We start from the raw sequence: 22,118 nt of genomic DNA, 5'->3' as shown, positions 1-22,118 counted from the left end.
AGACAACAGGAAAGGCTGCGTGGCCATGGAGGATCCATGCACTAGGTGCACTAGCACATGGCTCATGGGAGAAGCATTGGGTGTGCGAGGCCAGGACGCAGGTGGGATTGGGATGCGTGCTTTTCAAGCAGTTGCATAGCGTACAGGCCTTTGGCCAAGATTTATAACCACGTCTCTTCTCCAGGTTTATAGTTCCTTGTCACTCTATTAACTCAAACGAGAGATGTTTACATTGCATAAGTAGCTGGAGCAGTGGATAGTAACCTATCAATTTTCATGACTATTCCCTGGCAAAAGCTCATAGGCTGTCTTGCAGGACACTAATACCCAAAGCTCCTGGGACACAAGACACCCAGGGCTTGCTATATTTCAAGAGACTGCAGTTCAACAGCTAATAAAACCGCTAGGTCAAGAACTGCGCGGTCAGGTCTCTGTGGAGTCCTGGCATAAGACCAAATTTCTGCTGATGGGTAGCTCCAGAGGAAAGGATGAGCCCACAGCGAGAGTGGAGGTGAAGGCTCATCTGCAGCAGGCTGCCCTAGCAAGGGGCTGCTTTGCCTGCAGGTCACAGGAGGCAGGTCCCACTGGAGACTGGGTTTCGGTGTGGTCTGGCTTGACACTGCTGCTGGGGGCGCCCACGGAAGTTGCATCTGGCCTGGGGAGAGGTGTGCAGGGAGATGCAGATTTCCTGACTGAAACGCACGTGTGCTGCAGTGTCCCGCTGTGCTGTAACCACTCCTGACTCCCTCCCTCTCTTTCTTTCCACAGTCCATTGATCCGGGGCAGCAGTTCACCTGGGAGAACTCCAACCTGGAAGTGAATAAACCAAAAAACCGCTATGCAAACGTCATCGCCTATGACCACTCACGTGTCATCCTGACCTCCATCGATGGTAAGAGTGACTCCAGCAAACGGCTGAACCTGGCTGTAGCAGGGGACCATCTTTTTCCCTGTTTTCAGTCGAGCAAGGGCAAACACCAAGAAACATACCCAGCATCAGCATGAGCAAATGTGTGTTCTGGCTGGCAAGAAGAGAGGAAGGGCTCTGCAGAGCTGCCCCTGCTTTCCCAATGTCCTCAGAGCAGTGTGCCCCGTGTGGTTGCTTCTTGCTACTGCTGGTGCCAGCAGAGATGCCTGTCCCAGCAGCCTCCCTTCTCACTGCTGGCCCCGCTGTGACTTCAGCTGCCTTCCTCAGCACATGGTGGGACATGGCACTGTTAGCCCTACCACCCTCTGTCCCAACACGACTGCAGGGCCGGTATCTTCCTCTGGGACTTGTCAGTGTTTGCTCCCAAGTAAGCGCCCAGAGCTGCACAGGATGAGGGGTGCCCCTTCCCCTGGGATATCGGGCTCCACACGTCCCTCCATGGGAGATGCATCGGGCCCTGCTGTTCATAGCACTGACCCCCATGGCTCCAAGAACCAGCCCCACATCTCTGGAGTCTGGGCTAATACATGCTTTTAGTGCCTGCTTTGCAGTCCCCTTGCACACAGAGGAGCTAGAGCCCAGGTACCGAAGCCCAGGCTCACCCGTTCCCACTGGTTTATAAATCAGCACCCAGCTCTGTACACCAGAACTGAGCCCACTCATGGGGGATGAGGAAGGTGCAGCTAATTCAATGCACCCCTGGTTGGGGAAGAGACTGGGGCCTGGCTTTGCCTACGGGTGGCCCTGCAGTCACTAGCATCCTTTTTCTTGGGATGGAAGAGTCTTTTCTAATGCTAATGCACCACTCGTCCTCTTTGGGAGGAGGAGGGGGTCCAAACAGTCCCTCACAGCAAGGCTTGTTAAGCAGCAGCAGCTATGCGAAGGCCTGGCATGCCTGATCATGGGCAAACCCTGTTAGACAGCTGTGGGGTGAGCACGTGGGGGAATCCCTGTTTTCCAGCCTGACTCAGTTGCTGTAAGTAGTGTCTATGTCTTCCTGGGAACCGTTCCCGAAGCACCCTGCCAGGTCCCCACTGCCCATGCCAAGGGAGCCAGGCGCTGCTCTCCAGCTGCTGCTGCTCCCCAAGAGCCACCAGCACTTTGTTTCTGCTGGAGACTGCTGGGACCTGTAGAAAATTCCCCAGGACAAAAGGGTGAGGGGAAGACCCCCAGCTTTATTTCCTTCCTCTAATGAAATGCAGATGCGCTCTCCTTGGGAGACAAGGAGATTCCTGCTGCTTTCCCTCCCTGCAGCCCGGGCAGCCCATGCTGAGCAGGGCTGGAAACAGCCCCAGGCCTCTGCTTTACTGCATTTATTTTAGTAACTGTGTGTTTGCATTTTAAAGGCCTTTACAAGAAAGTCCTTTCCTTAAAGTGGTGGAGACAGAGTGGGAGCTGGAGCAGCCTCTGCCAGCAGGCAGCAGAGGGGGGTCTCACACTGAGAAGGGTTTCAGTGGTGGTGGGAGGAAGGTCTCTGGCTCCTCTGGGGTACTTGTCCCTGCAGAAGGGATTGGAGGACATCCCTGCATGATATCCCCAGCTAACAGAGGCAAGCTAATGAAGCAGCCTCATTTTTAAAAGGTGCTGCAGGACCATAACAAATAGCTGGTGAATTTAAGACAATTATTTCAAGCGGTTGCTTGGGGCCAAACGAACTCCTTAATATTCCTGCCTGTGAATTTCCCTTTGTGTGCGGGTGGCAGCTGTCTCTCTGCCTTGATGCTGCCTGCTTGTTGCATTAATGTGGGAGTTACAAAGGGTTCTTCTTTGTTCAGGCACCATCCCTGTCCTTTGCAGGATCCCTGGGAGAGATTCTGGCATCACCCTGTAAAGGGGACTTGTCAAGAGCCTTGTGAACATGCCAGCCTCTTCCCCTGCCTGCAGGGCCCAGCAGAGCGATAGACACAGGGTCGTGGGCTGCCCCTGAAGTAACGCTTCACCCTCTTTCTCCGCAGGGGTCCCAGGCAGTGATTACATCAATGCCAATTACATTGATGGGTATCGGAAGCAGAACGCCTACATCGCCACACAGGGACCTCTGCCAGAAACCCTCAGCGACTTCTGGAGGATGGTGTGGGAACAGAGAACAGCAACTATAGTCATGATGACCAGGCTGGAGGAGAAGTCCAGGGTACACTGTGTGCTTCCTCTCTTTTCTGGAGCTGGTGGGGGGGGCACGAGAGAGGGATGGGAACACTTTACAGCATAAGGGCATCCAAGGAGAGGCAGGCTCACTGCTGCGGGCACCCCAGCAACAAGTGCCTTGTAAGCATATCCCTGTGGGGCAAAAGGGTGGCAAAACCTCCTGTCACTGTGCTGCTTGTTAACCACTGTTCTTGTCTGCGTGTCTGCATGCACACCCATCCTTTCCCTGCCCACATCACTCGCACCAAAGGAAGAAAGGAAAGCTCTGAGATGGGGAGTGTTGACAGTCCCTGAAAGCCTGGGGGCTGTGTCCCGGAAGCTGAGAAGCTGCAATGGGTAGGTGGTATCAGCAGCATCCTGCAGCCTGACAGGGCTCTGGCGTCTCTGGCAATGCAGGGGAATGGCTGACAGGGTCTCATTGCAATAACAAGACTAATTTGTGCCTTGTCCAATGACAACATGTATAAACGGTTGGCTCATACTGCCAAGATTAGATATTCTGATGTAATAAATGCAAAGCTGCCTGCAAACCATGGGGAAGGCGTGAGGTGGAGAGGAAGGAGCAGGAGCCCTTGCTGCAGATGATGCTTATGGTGTCTCATGACAGAGGTTCTTAGTCAGCCCCTGAAGCAGGAGTTCGTAAGCTGTGACCGAAGTGCTCCCATGCCCAGATGCACCCTTCGGGCAAAGCCAACCCAAGCAGGAGGCAGCTTCTGCCTCTCGTGATTCAGTTTGTTCCTAAAAGTAAAATTTTAGTGGTGAGCATTTGTACTTGCAGAATATTTTAGTGTTGCCATGCCAACAGCAGGAGAAGGGTCTGTGCGCTCAAGCTGTGAAGCACTGGTTATTTTTAGCCCAATAAGCTCGTTCTTGAGAAGCAGAAACTGTCAAGTTTGGGTTTAGTTAAAACTTTTGCCCGCATGCTCTCCCTCTGTTTCAAAGCTTTAGCACCGAAATGCTCGCAGGGGTGTCCTAGCCCACGCTGGCTGGGAGGAAGCAGCTGGAACAACCGATCACCGTGGCAAACCAGATCTGCTTTTCCTGCATGTACAAAAATAGGCTTTGTTCATGGGCTTCCCCGGCTCTACAAATGCCCTACCGCCTGTGGGGAAAAATAGTGTTCTTGGAGATGAGCTGCCTCTAGAGATCCAACCCCAGCTTTGCACTGTGCTTCCTGCTGCGCAGCCCTGCCTGATCTGCCCGATGGCTGCCGTCACCCACCCCAGCCCAAACAGGGAGGTGAATTAACCTGACCCGTCCTGCGGCTCAGGGCTTGGCATGTGGGCTAAGCAAGATCAGAAGCTGCTGATCAACTGCTCTCTGCAGCTGGGGGTTGTATGGGGACTTTTTTGTGCCTTCACATTTCAGCGGTAGAGCGTATATTTGAAGTACAAGGGAAAGCCCTTTTAGGTTGCCAAGTAAATCCATGCCCGGAGTCCTGACTCACTTAACTTCTGGGCTGCTTAGTTGTGGGAAGGCACTCCAAGGTGCTTGTTTCTCAAAGATAATGGATTTCCTTTGACCCCACAGGCATTTGTCTTTGCCTGAGACACCTGCGCTGCTGAGCCATGTGTTATCTCCCCCCAGCACGCTCCCTGTCATGTCATCCTGCAATTACCTCCTGCAATATTGGTTTCTGTCCCAAACACGGTGCGTGTGGTCAGGCTTTTGGTGATGGGATGGGCACTGTGAATCCCTGTCATAGGCAGGGGGTGACCAGAGCCCTCACAGAAGCTACAGGCAGCCTGCCTGACCAGGCGTGCTGCCCAGGGGCTCTAGGCTGACCCAAGTGGACCCAGACCCCAGCATTCACTCCCCAACACCGCCTGCCCATGCCCTGCTGGTTCTTTGGCACATCCCCAGCACTAATGAGAAATGGGCAGTTTTCTCAGGGACTGCAGGAGAGGCAGGTTGCCAGGGGAGGCAGTGGGGAAGCCCGGCCACTCCTGAGTCGAACAGCCCTGCACAGCAAGGGCTTCCTTGGATGTGTTTGCTGGATCCTGTAGGTGCCTCAGGGCACCCACTCACAGGAAGGCCCTGGTGGGGAGCTGGGATGTGGACTTGCAGGAGATTATTTTTTCAGGGTTTTTTGTCGGCTTCTCCAGCATCTTCCAAGGCAGGATGGCTTTCAGCCACCTTCCTGTTCTGCTTTTCCTCATGCCCCTTTGGTGATGGCTAGAGCTCACTCAGGAGCGCACCTTTTTGGGACCAAAGAAGATCCTGGTCACTGCCCATTGCTCCCAGCTTTCAGCATGAGTCACTGTTTTACAGTTTACTCCACTCCAGAGCCTTCACACCTCATCTAATGCAGCCCCTTGGGTCCCTGCAGCATTGCCGCCTGTTGATGTTCACACTGCTGTGGGACAGCACTGCTCCAGGCAGTCACATGGTGTCACAGCGATACCCACAGGTGATCTTGCTTGAAAGTCCCCTTGCCCAGGGGCTTTGGCACAGGCACAGGACTGTCTCGCCAGCTGCAGAGCCTGGGGTGGGCAGCAGGGCCTCATGGCGAGATGCCCAGCACAGAGCAGGCTTTGCCACCTTCCCAAGCGAGCTCCCCAAGTCCCCCTTGGCAGTGCTGTGTGTAGATAAGCCGACTGGGACCAGCAGCAGCTTTGCAGCCCTGTAGGGGTGACACTGCTTTAAAGGGCTCCTGAGCTGCAGGGGGAAAAAAATCTTTAAAGAGCATCAGCTTTTATGGTCTGCAATTTCAGCTGGCTTGATGGTCCAAATCATCCTCCCTTTTTCATGTTTTCACAAAGCGAGAGGCACATAAAGGATAGAAATGGCTGGATTGTGCAATTTAGCTGCCTTCAAAGCTTTACAATCAGTTTCAGAATCATTTGGTGGCAGTTCAGAAACACACATTGTAGATTAGTTTTCCTGAAGCTGCAAGCGTGGCGTGTCCCAGCCAGGGTGTGTTGCACAAGAGAGGTATTAAAGCAGGATTTCTCCTACCCTGGGCTATCCCCAAGAGCCCGGCAGAGCGAGGTCTCCCAGAGCAGCGCCATGGCTTGTTCTGTCCCAGCCCAGAGCACCAAGCAGCCATCCCTGGGGTGTGATCTCCCCTGGCACTTCATGTCCCCAGGCAGGGGTGCAAAGAGGCTGGTGCTCAAGGGCTCTGAGGAAGAGGGGCCTGGCAGCCACGTCCCGCTCCAGTCCTCTCGCTGGCAGCGATGCCATCTGGAGCTTGTGAGCGGGGCCGGGCGCAGAGCACAGCTCTCAAGCTGAGCAGAGGTGCCCGGCTGCTCTTGGGCACAGGGCATCAAAGGGGAGGGACGGGAACCACTCAGCAAAGCTGCAGTAAATGGCTGTTCAGGACATTACCGTGCTCCTTAAGTTAATGAGAAGCAAGCACTGCCAGAATAAAACATCTCTTATCTGCTTTAGTGCCACAGTGCATCGGCTTCAGCATAAAATTTACAGAGCTTGAAAATGGGGCATAAACATTATGGGTAAATTTGGCAGAAAATGTGACTGACTCTTATCTGGTCATGAATAAATAATTTTCAATTACCAGCCCAGGCGCTGCTATTATCCCGCACAGGGAACTCCTCTGAAGTTTGTTTTGTGCTTGAGCACACACGGCCCTGTAGCGTGTGGGTGGCAGGAGGGGACCGCTGTCCCCGAGGTGTGGGCTCAGGCACAGGGACATGCTGTGCTGCTTCCCTGCAACGTCCTCTGCAAACCACACCGAGGGCGACACAGCAAGTGGCTGTCCCCAGCATTTGCAGGATGCCATTCTGCCCTCCCCTCACCTCCTTTAGAGAGGGGTCGCATCATCCCCGAACCAGGCAAGGCAAACTCAAGTGGCCGGAGATGGAGCTGCAGCTGCCACCCGCTTGTGAGGATAAGATCAGTTTAGCTGTGAAATAAGGTTGTGACCTCTGAGTTGTTTGCTTTGCAGCTAGTCAACGTAAAATAACGGGCTGCTCTGTGCCAGGTGAGGAAGAGAAATCTTCTGAGATTTGTGCAGGGCCTGCCACGCTGGGAGCACAGATCCAAAGCAGCACAGCAGCCTGAACTGCAGGAGACCCTGGGCAGGAGGCAGCAGAGCTGCTCTGGACATGGAGATGCCTGCAGTACCCCATCAGGCAGCCTTGCTCCAGCCGCTTCTGCCAGGACAGGACTTACTGACAGCAGACCCCAAAAAAGCAGGGACAGATGCATCCCTCTGACCCCAGGTTGCTGTACTCCAGCAGGCAGAGTGCAGAATGAGGGCTCTTAGCTCTCACAAGCCCCACCCCGCTTAAAGTGCCTTCAATTAAAAGGCAGAACTTCATTGATTTCTAATTAAGTCTGTTGTTTCCCTTCCCACACATTCCCCTGTAAACACGCTCGGCTAATAATTAAGTTTACTATTCCTTGACAAGCACAGATGATCTTCCATTCACTCCTCTCTCCTAGGGCAGGAAACCATTTTCGGTGCAGTGCACATGGGTGGGAATGAAGTCTTCCTCCTGTCAGCCAGGCACCACGGCTCCGCGGGATGGGGGAGCCGGGTGCCAGATGAAATAGGGATGCTCAGGGTGCCAAATTAAATAGGAAGCTTGGGACTGGAGAGAACAAAACTGGAGAGAACAAAACCAGAGGAGTAGTTTGCAAATGCTGAGCTGTGAATAGGAGGAGGAGGAGGGCATCAGCAGGTGAGCAGGGAGGGATGCACTGGGAGATGAAGGGGGCAGAGGGATGGGGCCCTGGGGATGTGTTAGGGCTCTCTGCCAAGTGGGCTGCAGCAGGAGCTGTGACCAGTAGCTCAAAGTGCTCTGGCTGCGGAGTTGGGAGGGGGAGATAAAGGATGCTGCAGGGCAGGGGGTCTCTAGGGAGCAATGGTGTTTTCATGATGGGACAGTGCTGCCTGCAGGAAGGGGCTGAAGGTATGGTTTGGCCACAGTTTGTGTCTTCTCGCAGAGGGAGAACAAGTTGTGTCTGTGTCTGAGCTGGCATCTGTGCCTTGCTGCAGAGCAGTTTTTGAAACACCTGGGAGATGTAGATTTCCAGGGATGCGCCACCTGCCAGGAGGGCAGGTTGGCATCTCTCGGGGATGCTCAATGCACTTGAGCCTACGGCAATGCAGAAAGGATGGTAGGGTCAGCCCCATGGACACAGCGTCCAGGCTGGAGGCCTGGCATGGGCTGTGTCCCTTCTTTCACTAGGGTGGTTTGCTGCCTGGGGGCCACGCTGGCACCTGGGGGACTACGGATGTTATGGGGAAAGGTAGTGCCTGTTGTTGTATTGTTGTGTACCGTGCTGGACTCAGAGCTGTGTTCTGTCTCAGCTCAGTGCTGTGGGTTGAGGACTTAGGACTTCAGGCTGGGATATCAGGGAGCTGGTGGGGATACAGGCTGCATCTCCCTCACCTCGGCTGTCCTTCAAGCAGAGCCTTCCCCAGAGAAACCACCGCTTCCCCTGCCCTGCTTCACCAGCTCTCCTCCCACCAACCCGCACCTGCCGACCTTCTCTCCATCCAGACGGATCTCAGGCAGGGGGATGCTGCAAGCACAGCCCTGAAGACCCCCATCTTCCCAAACAGGAGGCAGAGAAGAAAAATTACAGCAGGCACAAATCACTGCTAGCAGTTGCTGCACACTGTCTTCATACCTGGTGCTGCTCTTGCTGCTGTGTCTGGTGGCCTGGACCCCTTCGCTGCTTCCCACCAGTGGCTCCAGGAAAAAAAAATTGCTCTTTGAATATGAAGACTTATGTCACCCAGGGTGTGCTGTCTTTCTGCTGGGGACTGGGACGCTCCGGGAGAAGGAAATCTGGGTGTTTGGGGCCCCCCTGCACAGTGACTCTTTTCTGTCTTTACCCTTTGAAGGGCAGAGCCCTGTTCCTCACCCCAAATGCCCCAGCCAGCAGCCAAGCACTGACCCTTTCTCCTCTCCTCCCCACAGGTAAAGTGTGACCAGTACTGGCCGAGCCGGGGTACAGAAACCTATGGGATGATCCAGGTGACCCTGCTGGACACAGTCGAGCTGGCGACCTACACCGTCCGCACCTTTGCACTGTACAAGGTATGGCGCTGGCTGGGCTGTTCCTGCTCCAGGTAATGCAGAGCCGCTCCCCAATGCTGCAGGGTGCTGCACAGCCCACAGGCAGAGGCTGCCGGCTGTGCCTGGCTTGGCCAAGCGTGTGGCTGGTCCACACATGGGCCGTTTCTCACAGCTGGGCTGCAGTGGAAGACCGGCTGCAGGTTGTGCATCTGGCCACCACTGGATTTTGGCTAGGACACCTGATGCTCTCCTGTATGCATTCAGTCCCTGTGATGGGCCATGCTTGCCTCTGGCGAGTGTACATGTAACAGCTGTCCTCCCATTAGAGGGACAACATGGGAAGCAGTGAGTTTTTAGCACTCCTGTCACTAACAATGCAAACGGAGGGTCCCTGCTGACGTGTGCACAAGCCCTTCTCTCCTGCCTGCTGCGTAACTCATTAGTGTTTGGAAATCCCTGGGGGCAGTGCTAGCAGCTGCATGTCACGGCAATGCAAACAGGCTTTGCAGCCGGCTGCCTCTGTGTGTGACTGAGTCTGGGCCACGCTGGCAGAGAGAGCACAGTGCAATGGGGACACACTCACGCCCAGGGAAGGCATCTCGCCCCCAGCAGTCACCCGGCCAGTCCTACCACATTGCTGCATAGATCACTCAGCCAAGCTGAGACAGGAGCAGGGCAGTCTCTGCAGACACGGGCTGATCAGCCATCCCAAAGAGACCCATGATGCAGAGGAACAGGGAGAGACCTGGCTGCTGTGGCCCTTCCATGCCCAGTGCCCATTTTTCCCTGAATGTGCAGTGAGTACGTGGGTAGTGACCCCATGCTGTGCAGAAACGAGTCTTTCACCTTCCCTTCAGTCTGCTCCGCTCCCGCAGAGCTGCTCTGCTCTCTGTATCAGCTGGCTTTCCACAGAGCACCTATGTGTACAGAAGCCCTGCAAAAAAAACTATGTTTTGCCTCCAGATTTTCAGTGGCAAAAGCCCAATACATGCATGATCACGCACAGCATTACATGCCAGTTGTTACCCAGCCAGCTGGGTACCTTGTTACCCGATCAGCGGGTTCCCATCCTCGGATGAGACTGTTTTCATGCAAAACAACTCCTCTTTGTCTTCAACAGAATGGCTCCAGTGAGAAGCGAGAGCTGCGACAGTTCCAGTTCATGGCTTGGCCCGATCACGGGGTACCAGAATACCCCACCCCAATCCTAGCTTTTCTGCGACGGGTCAAGGCCTGTAACCCACCGGATGCTGGGCCCATGGTTGTCCACTGCAGGTAGGACTGTGTGTTTGCCAAGCTGCACCTGGGCAGGTGCCTTCTGGCTGCAGGAGCTTCAACCTTTCCAGCTAAAAGTGGAGTCTCCTGTTCCTGTAGGGAAGGTTTCACAGTAGCATAACCTGCACTGCATGCTTGGGCTGGGAACAGATCAGCAACCAGCAGCGGTAATGCAGTGGTGACGTTTGTATTGCTACTGCTCTGTCAGATTAAACAGTGCAGCTGTATGGAGAGCCTCAGAAAACACTTCTTCCCGCAAAACTGCAAGTACCATTTAAAAATGAAGTGATCTGTGCCCAGCACAAGTAGGTGGTACCTTTCAGAGGCACATCATTGACAGACACACATGCAGTGACTTCTACAAATATTCATACGCAGTATTTACAGTAGAACTCTTTCGCAGCATAGAAAGGCAGCTCTTTAAGCAAAATATTAGTCTGCTAAGGCTCAGCATCTTATCCAGGCAAGATTTATCTATACCAGCCGAGTGGGGACTATTACTGAACAAACCACTCCATCATTGCTGTTCCAGCATATGCCTTACCAACAGTGTTTAATGCTCTTCTTTCATGCTCTGTTTCAGATGGGAGTGGGGTATAATTAACACACAAACAAGCTGTATTAAAGCCCTGTTAAGGATCTGACTTGCACCATAAATGAGGAAATGGCTAGCTTCCTATCTCTGCCTGTGTTTACATGTCACGACAGCAAGTCTGTTGTTTTCAGGGTGCTCTCAGGGTGAGTAGTTTGGGGATTGCTACTGCCCTTCCAACAGACGTGGAGAGGCATCCGGTGCTTGAGCAAAGAGCTCAGCATAGACACGCATGACCTCACCTTTCTGCTTTCCCCTCTCGCACTGGCTGTCCTCGTTTTATGGGTTAGGAAACAGTGACCAAGGTTAGGAGACAAGCAGGCTTAAATTATGGGCTTCACTGGTGCCAGGGCCCAGCCTGGACTTCAGGTCTTCTGACTTCATGCACATGTACGCTGTCACTCTCCTGCCTGTTAAATACATTTCTCCTTCCCTTGTGGAGGTGCTGCCAGCCACCGCAGGGACCAGCAGAGTGATACCGTGTCCTTTCCGCTCCATCAGTGAAAGGGGGACAGCAGAAGGGCTGAGTAGCCTCCCACATTCTCCAATGCCTCTCTCCCTCGCTCCTCCTGTCACCTCTTGTTTGGGGCTCAGCTCATTAGCCTTCAGAGTGGGGAGCAGCCTTTACTCCCCTTTTGTGCACTCTAGGTCCAGGTGCTTTCTTAAGCAAGAGCAGAGCTTGCATGGCATCTGTAGGAGACAGTGTCATCTCAGGCCATGTGCTTTGTTCCCGCAGTGCCGGCGTGGGCCGAACTGGTTGCTTCATTGTCATTGATGCCATGCTGGAGCGGATGAAGCATGAGAAGACTGTGGACATCTACGGCCACGTGACGTGCATGCGCTCTCAGCGCAACTACATGGTGCAGACAGAGGACCAGTACATCTTCATCCACGAGGCCTTGCTGGAGGCAGCCACGTGTGGCAATACCGAGGTGCCTGCACGCAACCTCTTTGCTCACATCCAGAAGCTGACCCAGGTGCCACCAGGCGAGAGCGTTACTGCAATGGAGCTGGAATTCAAGGTTGGTGACAGAGCCCCAGCACCCCCCTTCCCTGGCGCCCTGTCTTTGCCCACACAGGTCCACTGAGCCACGCGTCCAGGGGTTGGGAAAGGAGAGCCGTGGATCATTACAGACAGTTACTCTTTTGTGTGTTTCTAAACCAGGTAGGCAGTGATTTCAAACACATTTGAATTGTAAAGCTTGTGTCGGCCATGGTCCCCCCTGGATTGGCAGCTTCTGGGGAGGATATAAAAGGCAGATGGATGCGCAGTTCTCAGCAGCACGTTCTGCTCTAGGTTCACTGTGCAGCGGGAGCTGCATCTGAAATCAGATGCAGATCGTGTTAGTGATAATTGACGTTACTGTGAGCAACTTGTCTAGAAACAGCTCCAGTTTAAATATGTGAGACGTTTATAGTCTCATTTCTTCAATGCTGAGCTCTGTTATCTTTTAACCACCTCGACACCAAGCCTTGGTGTCTAGAATTGGTGAAGGTAATGTTATAAGGCACGCTGCTTTTAAGAAGCCAAGTCCACATTTTGCTATCTGTATCTGTGAATGCCAACTGCAGATATTTATTACAGCCTTGGAGATGGAAGTGAGCTCTGGTAAGCGCCCATATTCTCAGATGAGGTGCATTAGTCCAGTGAACTCATGCAGGGGAACATAGCTCATGCAGGGAGGCAGCAGACCATGCAGGCTGTGAAATGAACTGCAGCAATACAGCTTCACCCTGGGGATTCCCTCCAAGTGACAAAGGAGCAGGAGAGGCAAAATACTGACTTTCTGCGTAAACTTGGAATAGCTGAGCAGCTCAGTCCTGTGGTTACCAGGGCTGCTGGTGTCTTTGGCTTGGCACAGTAGAACATGTTGCATTAGTATCTCATGGTGACACCTGCACTGAGAAACCCCTCAAGAGAGCCACAGAATTAGGCTCAACTCTAGCAACTCTGTTGTAAGAAAGACAAAAATTTGCTGTTTCTCCAAGGGTCTCCTTAGAACAGTAATAAAATTTGCCCCTCTCTGTGCCCTGGCAGTGTCCACTGCGTGGGAAACCCTGGGGAACAGGATATGGGAGGGCCTCACATGGCTGCGTCACTCCCCAAAGAGCAACCCTGTCCTTCTGCAGGGAGCCTCTGCCAAGGACCAGCTGCCATACATAGAGAGAAGGGTGGCTCTGGAGATGCTGGAGGGGTCTTTTGGGGAAAGGAAAAAAAAAGAAAGAAAAAGGAAAAAAAAAAAGAGGGACTTCTGCTTGAACGTCTCTGCCAGCAGATCTAAGTAACACATTTACCATGACTCCAGTTTACAGGGCTCACAGAGAACCATAAAATGTCTCACAGTAACCCGAAATAGATCTTCTTTACCTAAAACTGTCACAATTCTCACATTTTTCTTGGGTTCTTCTGGGGTGAGAGTAAATAGCAAGACATTGTTGGAAGATGGAAAATTTTCCTTCCCTGATGCCACCAGGCGTGTGTCCCTGGTTCAGCGAGGTACAAAGCTTCATGTCCTGGCCCTTTGTGTGTCAGAGAGCTGCTGTGGGTCTCCACTCCACTATGTGTGACTTTGGGGCTGTAGCAGCAAGTGAGTGCAGGTGGTTCCCCTGCTGTCACCTACAGCCATGCACCAAAAGCCAGCAGCGAGGCCATGCTGTGCCTAGGTGTGCAATACCATGGCAGAGGGGCCGACGCAGTACTGAAAACCAGACTGATTACTGTGAAATAGAGCAGCTGGGTGCAGCCTCCTCATAACGTGGTGGCAGAGCCCTTCGTCTGGTCCGGAAAGACCTGGTCCCCGGCGGCTGTCCCTCGGCCAGAGGAGGGAGCATGTCTGCATGCCTGGAGGGGCTCCTGCCTGCCCTGCTGCCAGGGCCCCGATTTTGCCCCCAGACTGCTGCATCCCCAACAGGGGTCTGACATGTCTCCTCCTCTTTCAGCTGCTGGCCAACTCTAAAGCACATACCTCACGTTTCATCAGTGCCAACCTCCCATGCAACAAATTCAAGAACCGCCTCGTGAACATTATGCCATACGAGCTGACAAGAGTCTGTCTGCAGCCCATCCGGGGTGTCGAGGGCTCCGATTACATCAATGCCAGCTTCATAGATGGGTACAGGTAAGGGCCACCTTAGGTGCCTAAGCCAGCCTGTCCTGCCTGCTTGGGAACCTGGGCAGAGCTGCCTTCTCCTCTTTCCCAAGGACTGGTCCTGGCTGCCTGGAGGTGGGCTGGGGATCACTTTGTTGCATTTTATCTATTTCCATCTTCTCAGATGCTCCGGTGCATATAGTTAACATTATGTGAAGACTGCTAGTGAGTGAGCGCTGCTAGGCTGGCTTGTATTGCTGTAGACAGATGCCCACGTGGCTGGGGTGGGAGGCTGTGCTGCTGGCTCCTGCGGAGGTTTATAGGATCTTCTGGTAGGCATCCGTTGGTATGTGTTTTATATCTACAGCATCTAACGCAAACCTGCCCCCCTTCACTAGCTGTAGCAACCAGAAGTAGAAGTGTGCTTGGGCTGCGTGGCTGATCCAGGCAGCAGCCCAAGGCTCATTGTCACATGTCTTGATTTTGGGGGCAGTCTGTGGATCCTCAGGAAGGGCTGGTGCTGGACACTGGGAAGCCCGTCACTGAGTTCTGCTTCCCAGGATACCTTTTAGAAAGCACAAATTAAGATCTAGTGGGGCAATAATACTTACGGTTTCTGTATCTAACTGCTGGCATCACATTCTCAGATGCTAAGTGCCAGGAGAGAAGAATGCAGGGGAACAGCCCAGTGGCCACATCTCCTTCCCAGCCAGTCCCCAGACAATAATCCAGACCAAATTCCAACGACGCACATACGAGGCTCATTCGTGTCATCTTTCTGTGCACCATCGCAGTAGGGTCACCCAGTGCAGGAGTGGGGGATACAATGATGGATGTGGCACAGTCCCCCTCCAGCTTGGCTCTGCCCAAACGCTTCTTATGGATTGGTGACCGCCCAGTGGCAACAGGCACTGCCAAAGGGAACAGATGTTGGTGCAGCCAGGCCAGTGGCTCTATGCTTCCATCCCTGCTCCAGCAGCTGAGCCCAGGAAGGGTTCCCAGGGGGAAGGGCTACGTGGAGGCAAGAGTGGGCATGGAGCAGAAGGGGATCAACCCTGGGAGCATCCCAACACAGCAAAACCGCAGCGAGCCAGGCTCCCTCAGGGTGGGACAGAGTAATGGGGAAGGATGAAGGGGCTGGAGAAAAGCTGTCACGGAGCAGCCTCCGCTCCCTCCTGCCTGTGTGGCTCCGAGCCATCCAGTACCGCATCATTAACGTGGCCGCCTGCCTGCGCGCCTGCCCCGGCAGCCCAGTGTCTGACAGGTGGGCTGCACCCACAGTGCCCTGGCTCAAGAGCTGATTAAGAGCTATGCTGGTTTTGCCCCTTGGTGATGCTACAGAGGGAGGGCTGCCAGCACGGCAGGTGGTACCATTTCATGTGCTACCTACCCCATCCCTGAAGAGTGCTGTTATCTCTTCCCCTCCTTTCCTTTGAACCGAGCAATCTCCTCCATATTATCTAAAGAGATCAGTTGGCCCAAGGTCCTGCAGACATCACTGGTGCTGCATCTTTATTAGCTCTTTTGTTTCGTTCTGCAGCCCCACTCCCTGCTTTTTATGATGTCTTATAAATCCACCTTGAAGCAGCCCCTGTCTTCATCCTGCACGTTACAGCTGTCCTGCAGCACGTTCATTAATTTTTAGCACCAGCGGAGAGATGAAATGCTGGACGGGAGGATGCCGTCCCGCGGGCTCCGGCGCCCCGCAGTGGTGAAGCGAGACCATGTCTCTGCTGTCCGTGCAGCGCCAGACCCGTCTCTCGCAGGCGGCACCAGTGTGCCAGGCAGGGCGCTCGGCAAGCCAAAGAACCAACACACCGGAGATGGCCCTTCTCAGAGTCCAAAGCACCAAGGGTGCTTTCTTTAGGGTGGCTGCCAGGCTGGGGCAGGTCAAGCTCTGCTTTCACATGGGACATTCTGAGAGATGCTCTGGTTCACAGTGGAACCAAGGACAAATTTGGAAGCTTCGGAAAAGTTGACAAAATGGTACTGGTGGTTTCCACACTGCCCTAGTTATTAGTTGGCATGCGTGATCCAAGTGACCTGATTCAGTTGCTCTGTGTCTTCCCATGCAAAGGGAGGGATGGTGGGTGCTGCAGAGAGTAAACATGCAGGAACCCAGGGGTGCTGCTGGGATCGTCCCCAAGCACAGCCTCTCCTCCCAGCCCAGATGGGTGCTGGCAGCCTGCTCACGTGGGCCTGGGTGCCAAGAAGGATCTCAGTGCAGCAGTGCTAGGGACAAGCTGGGGACACTGTCACCCCAGCAAAGACGAGCAGCCTTTCTGGATCCTGCACCTGGTGGTGCTAACTGCATCTGTGGGGAGCACTTAGAAGACACACGCTGGGCAGGCTCATCCCTCCCCCCAAGTCCATGGCTAGTCCTAGAGACCTGTCTCCTGCAGCTGCATTGTCAGCCCTGCTGCCTGCTGCACGGGGTCCCTGCTTCCAGCCCTCCCGGCCCACCAGCCCCCAGAAGCAGCTGCTGCCCACCTCCCAGGAGCTGGTCTGAGCACCATTATGTTTGTCGCAGGCAGCAGAAGGCCTACATCGCCACGCAGGGACCGCTGGCCGAGACCACAGAGGATTTCTGGCGGATGCTCTGGGAGCACAACTCCACCATCGTGGTGATGTTGACAAAGCTGCGCGAGATGGGCCGGGTACGAATCCTGCTCAGGGGAGAAGGGGGCTGTGTGGCTGCTGTCTGTGGGCACAACCTCTCAGCTCACCCCAGTCTGTCCCCAGCACCAGCCGCTCTGGGCCAGCCTCCTGCTGGCATGTCCTGTGGCTGACCCTGTGGCCCCACAGCCACGTATGCTCCCAGGGAGCGGGAGGGAGGAGCAGCAGCTTGTCAGTGCTAATGTCTCACCATGCTCCTCATCCACAGGAGAAGTGCCATCAGTACTGGCCCGCAGAGCGCTCTGCCCGGTACCAGTACTTCGTGGTGGACCCCATGGCAGAGTACAACATGCCACAGTACATTCTCCGAGAGTTCAAGGTGACAGATGCCAGGGTGAGTGCAACTGCTGGCTCCCCAGCTCCCCTGCCTCCTATACCTCTGCCCCACCTCTGCCCTGCCCAAGCCACTGAAGGGAGCGTGCAGCAGCTCCTGGAGGAACCGGAAAGCTAGGTGCTGCCTTGTACTGCAGGCAGAAGGGGCTGCTGCCCCTCACCTGCTGCTCCTCTCACCACAAGTTCTTCCTTGCCAGCTGTGTCAGCCCCGGTGAGCAGTTCAGGGATCCCTGTCAGCACCAGACCCTGCCTTGCCTGTGCTGCGCACTTGGGCAAGCATTTAACATGGGCTCCCCTGCACCTGGAGTCTCTGTGTGCAGCATCTGACCGGGCACAGGACCCTTGTGTGACAGTAAACATGGTCCTGGGGTGGACCTGGGCCCCAAACAGGACCAGGGCACTGACCCAACAGGCCCTGCAGGGGCCCAAAGCCCTGCTCGGCTCAGCTGCCCTGGGGTGAACATGGGAGAGCAGAGGCAGGCCCCAAACGCTCAGTGAAAGATCTGCCTGGGCTCATCCATGAGCTGTGCACCCTCTCGCCTGGCCTGGGCCAGGGGGTCTGAGAGCAGGTCAGCAGCACCAGTGCTGAGGGGAGAGAGATCAGCCCCTCTTGCTGTCTCCTCACCCATGGTTCACGTCACACCCCTGTCCCTGCAGGACGGCCAGTCACGGACCATCCGCCAGTTCCAGTTCACAGACTGGCCTGAGCAGGGAGTGCCAAAGACGGGAGAGGGCTTCATCGACTTCATCGGGCAGGTGCACAAGACCAAGGAGCAGTTCGGGCAGGACGGGCCCATCACGGTGCACTGCAGGTGAGTGAGGGCAGATGAGCACCCACCTCTGCCTTCATCAGCCCTCGGAGATGTCCCCTACCTCGCTTACCCTGGCAGCTGCCAGCTCCCCTGCACTTGGTGCCCCTCCTGCATACCACTGGCAAGAGGCAGGCAGGGGACGAGGAGGCAGCAACATCCATGGGTGCCATTGACAGCCTTTCTGCCAGGTGACTAGATTAACCCAGTGCCCTGGGAGTACTGATTTGTAGCTCCTTGGAAGAGTCCTTGGGCAGGACAGGGTGCCACGGCAGCTTGGCCCAGAGGCAAGGCAGAATCGGTGGGCCCCATGGGGCTGAGAGGGCACCTCTGGCTGGCAATGTCCCTGTGGCTTCTCCTGGCTCCACTGAGCATGTCCCCATGCTCCATGAGCTTGCACCGCTCCTAGGAGCTGTGCAGAGCCTCATTGGGGCTGGCGGGTCTCTAACGGCACCTCTTGCTCCCTCCGCGCAGCGCTGGGGTCGGGCGCACAGGCGTGTTTATCACGCTCAGCATCGTGCTGGAGAGGATGCGCTACGAGGGGGTGGTGGACATGTTCCAGACAGTGAAGACCTTGCGGACACAGCGGCCAGCCATGGTGCAGACAGAGGTGAGTGTCCTCTCCTCCCCGGGGTGGTGGGAGATCTGTGGGAGACAGGAGGGGAGCCGGCATCTCTGGATGTGCAACCCTGCTGCCTGATGTCCTTGGGTCCCCGCTTCTCACGCTTCCCCCCTTGCTGCCTTGCAGGACCAGTACCAGCTCTGCTACAGAGCAGCACTGGAGTATCTCGGCAGCTTCGACCACTATGCAACGTAACTAGTGCTTTCCTCCAGTCGCGGTGGGGATGTCTAGGAGTGGAGACGGGTCCCTCTGAGCCAGAGCCGCCCATTCCTCAGTCCTTCTGTACAGATGGAGGTGCTGCCCAGGCAGCAGACCTCCACGCCAACCAGTTCTGACCACGGCATTTAGGAACTTCGCCCCAGCGCCAAACGAGGGAATCCGACTCCAAAAGCATTTCCAGTCTCTGGCTGAATTTCTGCTCATGTGCATCTCTCGCCCTGTCTCACGCGACTGCATTTCACAGCGAGGCTTTAGGTGGGTGGAATGGGATCTTTTTTTTAAACATGTAAAATAGTTACTAGTGGTTTTTATAACCTCCTCTCTCTTTATTTTTTATTTTTTGCAAGTCTTAATGTTTTGCCCAGGCAGAACTGGACCCGCCAAACCTTTGGGAATTGGGGTTTTTTTGTTAATTTCCTTTTGCTTTTACATTTTTTACTGCCCTGTGTTTATTTCAGCCCAGTCACTGCTGGTTCTGCCCATTTTAGTGCAGCTTCCTTGGTAATTTGCAGCAGCTGGCTTGTGGTTCCTGCCCGGCTCCATTCCCTGTAGGCTGCTTTTTAATCCTCTGTAGAAAATGAAAATTCATGGAACTGGACCTAAGCTACCAATTACTTTTTAGCCTTCCCCTCCCCTCCATTATTTCCTGAGTAGGTTTGGGTTTGGGAGGGCACGTGGGGTCACCAGAGAAGCTGTCCCCTTTGTCAGCTGGAAACCATTCAGTCCTATTACGATGCGTGTTAAACCAATGCAGTGACCGTGTGTATCGGCAGATCCCGATATGACCTGAGTTGTCGTCGCCTTGTTTGTGAGAGACCCGAAATCCCAGGCTCCAGGCTTTGGAGCCTCTTTTTGTGTGTCTCACTGGGAAGGGGGCAGGAGAAGTGAGTGGGTCCCACACTTCCCCGGGGAGGGGATGGAAAGAGCGAGACACGGCCCTTTTTGTTAATCCCGCGGTTCTGTGCGTGCAAGCGCCATTCTGTCACCTCTCACCAGTGAAGAGCATCGGAGCATTTACAAAGGCAAGGAGCACAAGCGCAGCCGTCCCCAGAGCGGAGCCAGGCAGGCTCTCTTTGGAAAGCAGGGTACTGCAGGGAAGGGGAGGGGAGTACACATGGCTTCAGAGGTTGGGTGTATCTATAATTTCTGCTATCCTGCAAATGTTAAAAGTCACTAGGATATTGTACTTTCCGCTACTTCAGGACGTTCTAATGAACCAATGTGGCAAGACTACTGGACTTAATTTAATGGTACTATATATTAATACTCCTTATTATATCACGCTTGCACTAAAGACAGGGAGTGAGCAACCCTCTTTCGAGTGCATTGAGTTATGAATAAAGGTGGTGGAAGGGTATCTAATTGTATTATCACATGTATTCCGAATGTTAAGAATCCAAGCTACGTTGAAATCAGCAATCCAGGGTTGGTAATGTTGGAGGACACATTCATTTTTACCTTGTGGATGCATAGTGCTGTAGGGGTCACCGTTGTATACAGTCTGTTTTCTATTTGTTAATAAAAAAAAAAATCTACAGCATCATTGCATAATTCTTGATGTTAATAAATTTGAATAATCGGGTTTCATACAAGCTGGCTTTGCTGTCTGTTTCTTCAGCAATAAGCAGAGGCCATAGAGTCCCTCAGAGATGGGCATGCTCCCCAGCCTGTTGCCAGAGAAGTCCTTTCCCACAGGCACATCCCAGCCATGGGCACTCTACACCTCCTACAGCATCACAGTGCCAGCAGGGAGCTCGGAGACTCTCTGTGACAACCCCCTTTGTGCATGCGTGTGCTCACCTCCTGCCCCCCTGCAGCTGTACCGAGGTGCACCGAGGGTCTTCAGTCCCTGGCACCTCCAGGAATGGCTCCTACCAAGCCTGTCTTGGCAGCCGTGGCTCTCTCTGGGTCCCCTCCACTTCCCAAAAGATGGATCATTCCCAGCAGGAGGAAGCCAGTAGCCACTTTCTGCCCAGGCCATGCTCTGGACAAGCTGTCCCAGTGGTGGCCGGGGCCTGAGACGTGTCCTCCCCACCTGCTCTACTGCCAGTTACCAATCCTCAGAGGACCCCAGGGTGTAGCAGGATGCAGCTCTGGGGTGATGCTGAGCTTTGCTGGACGTGCGTTTACCTGCACCCCCTTCTCTGCTGGCATACTGGCTACAGGACCAGGCTGGGGTAGCTACAGACTTTGTTTGTGGGTTTGCAGGAAAGAGAAGGGTTGGTGGCGGTGGGGTTTGGTGGCAGTATCAGTCCTGGATGAGGCTGAGACGTTGCCAGCCTCCAGGAACGCTGCAGTAACGCTGTTCTGCGGCACTGAGGACAGTTGCGTACACAAAGTTACTGCTCAGCAGTAAAACCACTGCCTGGCTTCTAACTGCAGAACAGCATCCAAGTATGTTCAGGTGTGAAACCCCCGCCAAGGCATGCGGCTGTGCCCGCTCTGCATGGGCAGGCCAGCCCCAGCCCTGCAGTATGAACCGCAAACCCCCAGGTCAGTGCTGGCTCCCAGAGAGAGCAGCACCTGCAAACAGCACAAGCGTGCAAGGGAAAGGTCAGTGCAAGGGGCAGAACCACGTGGGCCAGGGCCCCACAGCCTGTCCATCCTTCCTGAGGAAGCCAAATCTGCCCTGGCCAGCATGTGCACGATGGGTGGGAAAGTGTGGCAGGCAGACTGATGAGCTTTTCCCTGACGTGACTGGGCACCTTCTTACAGACTCCTCACTGACTTTCTTGGAGCGCAGCCACACATGGCGTTTCCTGCCAGGCCATACCAGCACCTGACCAGGTGCCAGATGCAAAATGGTGTTTCCCCCTCGCCCAGCTGGTTCCTACCCCAGTGCTTCGCCCCGGGGGTGACCTGAGGCTGGTGGAGCCTTTCCCTGGCTCTGCTGTTGGGCAGCCCCATTCGAAGATGCAGATCTGAGAGCAAAGCAAGCTCCTGCCCTCGCGAAGCAGCGCACGTGCACAGGCATGTGCGCACGCACGTGCCAGCACCACTGGCATCGGGACGCTTTGCTTTGCATTGCTGCCAGGGCCCAGGATGGCAGGGCTACATGGCCAAGCGTGCACCTGCTCATACGCGGGTTCATTTGAGGAGGAAGGATGCCATGCTAACCATTGTGCTTTAGGAAGCCGTCCAGCTGGGAAGCGGGCAGCAAGCACCTGCCTGCGCTGCAGCAAGAATGCTTTGGCTGTGCTGCTAAATTACAGCTGGTGACGATGCTTTCGCCACATGGATGTGCCACTCACCAAGCACTCACCAGGCATTGCCACATGCACAGGAAGAACCTCTAGGCCATGTGTGGCTTTGAATGCAGTGATTTGCTCTCACTGAAAACAGCAGTTGCCAGAACACTTGTACATACGCACAAGCACATGCGCATGTACCTTCCTTCTCTTTGTCTGAGAACACTTGGGGCTTTCCTCCCCATTTGA

At 54.5% G+C, this 22,118-nt stretch overlaps 1 protein-coding gene across 16 annotated transcripts in view; it reads left to right on the top strand.

The window, feature by feature from the left end:
- PTPRF (protein tyrosine phosphatase receptor type F) overlaps nucleotides 1-20,273 on the top strand; it is a 396,981-nt gene extending 376,708 nt beyond the window's left edge. For 15 of the 16 annotated variants that reach the window (XM_076340381.1, XM_076340397.1, XM_076340391.1 and 12 more), the window contains 11 exons: nucleotides 769-892; nucleotides 2,884-3,059; nucleotides 8,968-9,087; nucleotides 10,187-10,341; nucleotides 11,670-11,955; nucleotides 13,874-14,052; nucleotides 16,553-16,679; nucleotides 16,907-17,032; nucleotides 17,689-17,843; nucleotides 18,315-18,450; nucleotides 18,589-20,273. In XM_076340381.1, the coding sequence (XP_076196496.1) occupies nucleotides 769-892; nucleotides 2,884-3,059; nucleotides 8,968-9,087; nucleotides 10,187-10,341; nucleotides 11,670-11,955; nucleotides 13,874-14,052; nucleotides 16,553-16,679; nucleotides 16,907-17,032; nucleotides 17,689-17,843; nucleotides 18,315-18,450; nucleotides 18,589-18,657 (1,653 nt within the window). In that variant the 3' untranslated portion in view covers nucleotides 18,658-20,273. The remainder of the gene's footprint in view (nucleotides 1-768; nucleotides 893-2,883; nucleotides 3,060-8,967; nucleotides 9,088-10,186; nucleotides 10,342-11,669; nucleotides 11,956-13,873; nucleotides 14,053-16,552; nucleotides 16,680-16,906; nucleotides 17,033-17,688; nucleotides 17,844-18,314; nucleotides 18,451-18,588) is intronic. The other variant, XM_076340394.1, reaches the window with a different exon arrangement.
- The last annotated feature ends 1,845 nt before the right edge of the window (nucleotides 20,274-22,118 follow it).

Source organism: Aptenodytes patagonicus, chromosome 5 (assembly GCF_965638725.1).
Source record: "Aptenodytes patagonicus chromosome 5, bAptPat1.pri.cur, whole genome shotgun sequence".
Lineage (NCBI taxonomy): Eukaryota > Metazoa > Chordata > Aves > Sphenisciformes > Spheniscidae > Aptenodytes > Aptenodytes patagonicus.
The sequence above is the reverse complement of the archived record's forward strand: the minus strand, read 5'-3'. Positions and strand labels throughout refer to the sequence as shown.